General features: G+C 38.3%; 1 protein-coding gene across 1 annotated transcript; it reads right to left on the bottom strand.

Annotated features, from left to right (window-relative positions):
* Positions 1–4,794: 4,794 nt before the first annotated feature.
* LOC137813739 (uncharacterized) lies at positions 4,795–5,850 on the bottom strand. The gene has a single exon (XM_068616153.2). It carries the CDS (start codon positions 5,603–5,605, stop codon positions 5,000–5,002), a length of 606 nt encoding a protein of 201 aa, XP_068472254.1. The 5' UTR covers positions 5,606–5,850; the 3' UTR covers positions 4,795–4,999.
* Positions 5,851–7,169: the final 1,319 nt, after the last annotated feature.

Below are 7,169 nucleotides of genomic sequence, written 5' to 3'. Positions count from 1 at the left end.
CATAGCGCCCCTGATGGGTCCCACTATGTTGACTTTGGTTAACGTCCGAGGACGGGTCGGTACAAAAAATGTAGAGGAGTTTTCAACCCATGATTTCTTTGCCGGAGAAGCTTCCTTATGCTCTGTCGCTCTGCTCCGAGGTTCTTCCCTCTTCCACCTCCACCGTCCCTCCTTAACCCTATCTTTCTCTCTCCATTTCAGAATCGCCATTACGACTTTTTCTAGTTAATATCGCAATGACTAAACCAAGCAATTCTAGTTAATATGAAATATTACTTAAATCTGACACTTATCACAAATGATGGTATTTTACCGATGTTTTATACTCGTTATGATTATAACTTGTTACTTTGTCACGCTTCACAAGTGTTGACACTATTCTACCAATGCTTTATACTCGTTACAATCATGACTTGTTATTTCGTCGCACTGTGCAAAGTGTTGACGATGTTTTATTAATCATATATGCTCGATATGTTATAACTCGTTCTTTCGTCACGAGTACTTATTTATCTTTGATGTCTTTGTAGCACATAAAAAGCTCACAAGACTTAGTTGAGCTTATTTTTTCACTACACAAACATACACTTTCCTCGAAAACATTAGGAGAACATTATGACCAAAAATACGGAAGACCAAAGTCAAAATACACATGTCCAGAGGAATACATAAAGTGCATCAAAAGCATAAATACAAAAGCATTTTATAAATAAAAAAACAAGTTCAAATCATTCTTCATCCACGATCATGCCATCCACCACCACTTTGCTAGGATCTGCTCCGGACAAACCCACAGTGGGATGAAGAACAGTGACCTGCTCAATTGTAGCGTTAAAACCAGAGCAGAACAAAAGAGATATCTCGTTCCAAATATTCTCTCGACAACACTCCATTTCGTTCCTTTGGTGGCTAGATCTTCAATTTATTTTAGTTCGTTTTCTCTTGACAAAGCAAGTTCATCACTTTGTTGTTTTAACTCCTTACCCAATTGTTGAAGCTAAAGGTAGAGATCAGATCTTTCTTGAGATCACTTGTTTGCCTCAGCTCGCATACGCTCGGTCTCCGCCCGAAGGCGAGTAGTATTGAACTGACTCACCTCTTGCTCCAAATCCTTGATCTTTTTATCCTTTTTGTTCTCTGCCCCCAAGCTTTATCTGAGTATTAAAACTCATCAAAGAAACCAATGCAACGGCCTTATCAAGGTTCCCTTCCACTCCTCGATACAATTGGTTCACCTGTCAACCTTCATATTTCGCCACATTCCTCACCGTCTTGTTCGACCCTTCAACATTCCACTGTTCCACAATCACTTTCTTGGGTCAATGTCCATCCGATCGTGAGGTATCCGATTGTTGAATTGGTTGAGCTGAGGCTGCCCTACTTCTTTTTCTTCATAAAGAACAATATGAAGTTTTGCTCGTTGTCATTGGAATTGTTATCTGCGGTCTGTCTCCTTTGGAATCTGTTCTACATCTTGTTGCATTATAATGTGGCTCTGTTTAAACAGAGGGCGCTCTACTTGTTGATCACATTCCAACGATCAAGTCAGTAAGAGCTTACTAAAATTAACAGTTTCAGTCTTAGAAACAATGCCCCTTTATCTGGGGTCTCAAACCCCTTTTATAGTTTACCTCTTGTAACAACTTTCTCTTATGAGAATTGAATCTCAACTGAAAGCATAACATTCTATTAATAGGCGCCTTCTCTCGAGGTGCTACAACAGAAAGGAATCTTATTTCACATTAGAGCATAAAATAATAACAGAACAACCACCTGCCAGCAGGGTACCATCTTAGGCGCCAACAACAGGGAAATATTCTACTTATGTGGGCACCCTTACTCATGGTGCAACGTTATCTTTCACTATGCATGCAACTTAACCACTACGTGCCCTAAAACACACACATTTAGGTTAAAAAGTGTTTACGTAACTTAACTATCACGCGTACTATACGTACCCCTTGGTTCCTAAATACTGTTTACTAATAACCTTATATTAGTGTATAAAGAGATTATTTTAATTATGTTCCAATGGGCTTACTAACATAGGTAGGCCAAACCCATGACCCACTTTATGGGCCAAACAGCCGAGTTGATCTACCCATACCGTGCACCGAGCTCCAATCACTGAGCATTGAGCACTTTGTCCAGTACACAAATTCCCCAGGCTCAAGCTGAGCTTGGCTTAAGCGAAGAGGCTTTTCAAGTGCTCTGGCAGCTTATGTGGCAGTTTCTCAATGAATAGGTATGGCGCGACACACGAAGCGTTTCTGAGGTGACATCTTACCATACTCAATCTCGAACATAAACGTGTCATTCCCCATCAACGATGAGAAGGCGTTGCCACTTGACATTCCCCTACTCATATAAACCAACGTTTGAAAACCCGGTACCATTCACTGTTTTATTTCTCTAACACCTGCAAAGCCCTCGTGCCCTTCAAACTTCTTATGTGCACTCCTTCACCTACCATTCACTATATCTTGTGAATTGGTGCCCTCAGTTGTCTCTGCGCCTATCTCCTTGATCAGTAACTAGTTGGTTTTGGCACTCCTTCTCCTCCTTCCCCTTGTCTCCACTTGCTTTTGTTGGGGCCTGATTCCTGAATTCTCTCAACTCTTCCAACTACATCAACTTGACGGTCCTCTGCCTAAGCTCGTCCAAGTTTGTAGTTGGCTGCATGCACAAACTGTCAGTAAAAGGTCCCGACCACAAGGTCTTAAGCATGTGATGCATGGCTACGACTCAGATTTCGTATGCTCATGGCACTTTCCCAAACCTGTCCATGAACTTCTTCAGTGATTCCCCTTTCTCCTGGCGAATGCCGACCAGGGCAATGGAGGTCAGATGATGCGGTCAGCGGGGTGGCGAACTGGTCTCAAATTTGGACACTAGTGTCTCAAAGCAATCGACGGAGTTTGGAGGGATCTTCGTAAACCAGCTCAAAGCTCCTCCTTTCAGTGATGTGGGAAACACTAGGCATAGAACTGCGTCGTCTGAAGTGTACAAGCTCATGTGTGTGGTGTACACGTCCATGTGCTCGTCAAGGTCGGTCGTGCCATCATAACGATCTCTATTAAAGCATTTCCACTTATCTAGTAGTGGTACTCTGATTATGGAGTCGGTGAATGGGTGTCGGCGAGCCGAGTCCAGAGTACCGGTCGTGGGGGCGACTTATTTGGATAAGATTCGTTGTCGACTTCCTGGGTGTGGACCTTATCCTTCGACTCCTCCACAGTCTTAGAGCCGGTACGGGTGGTGAAGGACTTCCCGACAAGGTTGTTCAGTCCGGCAAATGGTCCCCCTTACCCAAACATTATCTTCATTTCTTCATTCTCCTTTCGAAGAGCCAGAATCTCATCATCATTCTTTTGCTTGCTTTCCTCGTTCATTCTCTTCATTTCAACCATCTCTCTTTGAAGAGACATCAAAAGTGTCATTTGCTCAGCTTCAGACATCCTCTCGCTTCGGGTTGATACCATTTACTCTCCTCTTCCTGCTAATTCTCTCGGCCCCACGGTGGACACCAATTATTCTCGAACAGGGTTGGAACCAAGAGAACAATTTGAGCTACTCCTCGGTCAATCGGTCAATTGTTCCCTCCTTCCTAAAGCGGGCTCCTTACTCTCCTTCTGCTGCGCTTCCCCTCAGTCTCTGCGATGTCCAAGCTCGGACGGTACCTGCAAAAGGCACTCTGACGCTCAAGTCAGAATTCAGTATTCAACACTCGATATCTTGAGCATTGTATAATAACGTAGCTAATTCTTGGAACTTATGCCTATTTATATGGTTACCATGGGCTCTTTCTTATTGGGCCGATTTAGGGAGTTGAGTCATGCTTAGGGATTAATTACCTAGTGTGTGATGGTTGATTAGCCTCATTAATCCTGCTTAAGCGTAATGGTCTTTGTGATGTCGATCGGCTTCCCAAGTCATGATATCGGTCATACGGACCCTACCAATACAATAGATAAAGAAGTTTACTTTTGATAAATAAATCTCAATGTAGTTAGATAAAAAAAAATATACAATCTAAGAATTCTTAAGTCTTTACTCTCATAATCATAATATTTTCCTTGCATGGCTATAAACCCAATTTCTCATGGTATTGATTGTATTTTACTAATTATATTGATTTCTCATTGTATTGATTATTTTTTACTAATTATGTTGATAAGTTGAAGCGTGTAAACCTTAATAATAATATTTTAAATTAAAAAATAAAATAAATATAATTAAAATATTAATTTATTGAGTTATTAAATAAATGTTTTTATGAGTATGTCAAATATGTCTGCTGTTAATAACATCAAGTAAATAAGTCAAAAATATAGCAACTACTCCGAAATCGCTAGCTAGCTTCCACACTCTTCCATATTTTATACTTTCACGCAAATCATTCAACATCGAACCTAACTATCTACGTCCTAAGGAGAATAGGCATCATAGCATACAACCAACACACACAAACATGAGGGGTGGTTAAATGAAAATCAAAATGGAAACCGTTAATTAATGGTAGTTAGAAATGGTAGGTGGGGGATCTCACATGTCTATGAAAAAGGCAAAAAAAATATATTCAAGATAACAGAACAAAATGTTGCTCCACCTACATGCCCACAACGATGTACCATCATGCCACAGGGTTAGTAATATAAAAATTCCCATTCAAGATACTTTATTCTAATTTATACATGGAAAAATGAGCATACAACATGTTACCACAAAAATAATGTCTACATTAAAAAACAATTCTTATCATTTTAGGTTTCTAGACAAATGAAACAACTGAAGTACAGAATGAAAACAAAAATATTTAATGTCAAAACCGATCATGGATAATAAACAGCACGACACCAATTTACACAGCAAATGAAATGCCGAATTGAGGCTCTCTACAAGATGAAACTGATCAGCATTCAGTAGTAGAGCATTTGAAGAAGTGCAATGCATCATTATTACTGTAACTACATGGTTCGTTTCTTCTTTATATCATTAATTAGTAACCTAGGAACTGCACGGGGCTTTGCGACCTAAGCTGGTCATGGAACTTTCTGATAAAATCCTCAGCCTGATCATCAACAACATGATCATCATTTCCAATTTCCTCACTTTCATCCAATGCAGAATAATTGGACACTCTCACAGAAAACGGTGAGAGAAGAGGGCTTTTTTCTCCAGGAACAAATATGTTGTACATATATTCTGGGGTTTTTGGCACGGTAACCACACCCTTAGGCACATCACTTTCAACTTCGAATGAAAAACGGTGTTCATCGTCGAGAACTTCAGGGGTATGAATGCAGGGAAAGTTGAAATGGTGCTTGCGCTTTGGCATGTGGAAGAAAACAGGATTTGGACTATTGCTGCATGAGAATTCATAATGCACCCCTAAGCCACCTCGTGTCACGCTCTCAGGGTTGTGGTGATGATGATGTGATGACATGAGATTGCTTAGAGATTTTCTCACGTTCCCTTTCTTCATCATCAAGTTCATGTCCATGATCATCTTCCTTTTTGATATAAGACCCTTCCTTATCATGAAGAAGGTTATCCTCATCACATTCCATAATCTCTTTGCCACAACAGGAGAATGTACCTCCATTTCTCGAACTATATAATTACAATAATAATGAATATGTTTGCAACTAAGTGAAGAAATAAAATATAGGTAAATATAGTGTTGAAGTCCCTTTGGATGAAAGGAGTGGTGATATGAATATGAAAAGGAAATAGAGAAGAAGAAGGGTTTCTTGATTCTACTACGAGGCTGGCTTAATGCACCTCGTAGAAGAAAAGAGAACCCGGTGTGAGAAAGTGGAAGGTGAAGAGCAGATTATATAGTGATTCGTTTTAATTTTTTTATAATGATTATGGAGTATGACAAAGGAAATATAATGAATGAAAAGAAAGTGGGTGGTGTTTTGAAATGGACACAACAAACGCTCTTATGCATTCCATTAAATTTATAAAATGTGAATTAAGAACATTAAATAAGGGAGGGGCTTTTCGTGGAAATAAAATTAATGTCATCGTTTGAAAGTGTTGAAATGAACAAGTAGTTGACGTGTTCAATCGAAGTACAGCTAGAACACACCGTGTTTGGGATTATTAATAGAGGAATTCAACGGCCAAAAAACATGATCTGGCTAAAACACTGAACAGCCAACAAGGGACCCATTGGTTGTCTTTTCGGAAATTAATCGTTGGTCATGGACAAGAAAAAAGTGGGAAGCTTCATTTCAAGCATGAACCTTGGAAGCTCCAAAAGCAATCCAATGTTGGGGACACGTGCCCCTTTGTTCACTTTAGTGTATTCAAGTGTTCCCCCACAACCCTTCCTTATGGATTAAGTGATTAACTATGGAAGGTTCATAAGGGGTTCTTACCCTTCCTTTTTTGCTGCCACGGAGGTACATGTTACAAATTAGTTCGTATGATGTTCTTAAATGAGTACTACACTTTCTAGTTTCTTTCCTAGACTACTTCGTATAAGTTAACCAAAATTTCGTGGTTACGCGTTGTTACATTATTAGTCTAAGTGCAATGCAATGTGCGAGTTTTTCAAAGTTTAGTTTGAATCCAAAAAGAAGTTATATATATGCATATGTATACGTATGTAAAGAAAAGGAAAATACGTGGGGGTTGGGTTATATTATACAAGCAATCGATTTACGTTACGTTTTGTAATTAACTTTTAATGTTGTATTAAATTTAGTAAGATATTTTGTTATATTTTCAATTATGATATAATAATACTTTTGTTTAATTAAAATGTGAGTAATAAAACTGATTATTTGTGTTAGATATGAATATATCTGCACCGAATAAGTCTGGAATTTAAAAAATGCTAACAGTTCTCTTTCTGACTCTGAGAATTTTGGATTTACACTTTACCTCAATTTCTCATATTTTGTAAGATAGGATTACTAGTTCTCACTCTAACATTTTGATCATTCTCTTATATCACTATAAAAGAAAAACATAAAACAAAAATCAATTTTAGAAAAAAAAATAATTAGTGGTTATAATAACTAAATTAGAGACCATTTTAAAAACTAAAAAAAGAAAATTTCTAAATTAATTTATATTATTGTTTAATAATTTCTAAATTGATATCTAATTAGCTATCAAGATTTTAACTACCAATTATTTAGTTTTTAAAATTG

Source organism: Phaseolus vulgaris, chromosome 1, assembly GCF_051622355.1.
Source record: "Phaseolus vulgaris cultivar YP4 chromosome 1, ASM5162235v1, whole genome shotgun sequence".
In the NCBI taxonomy this organism is placed as follows: Eukaryota; Viridiplantae; Streptophyta; class Magnoliopsida; order Fabales; family Fabaceae; genus Phaseolus; species Phaseolus vulgaris.
Note: the sequence above shows the minus strand (reverse complement) of the source record. Positions and strands in the feature narration are given on the sequence as shown.

Bases quoted from the DNA above. Each gene is read 5' to 3' on its own strand.
- LOC137813739 (XM_068616153.2), bottom strand. From the start codon at position 5,605: ATGGAGGTACATTCTCCTGTTGTGGCAAAGAGATTATGGAATGTGATG.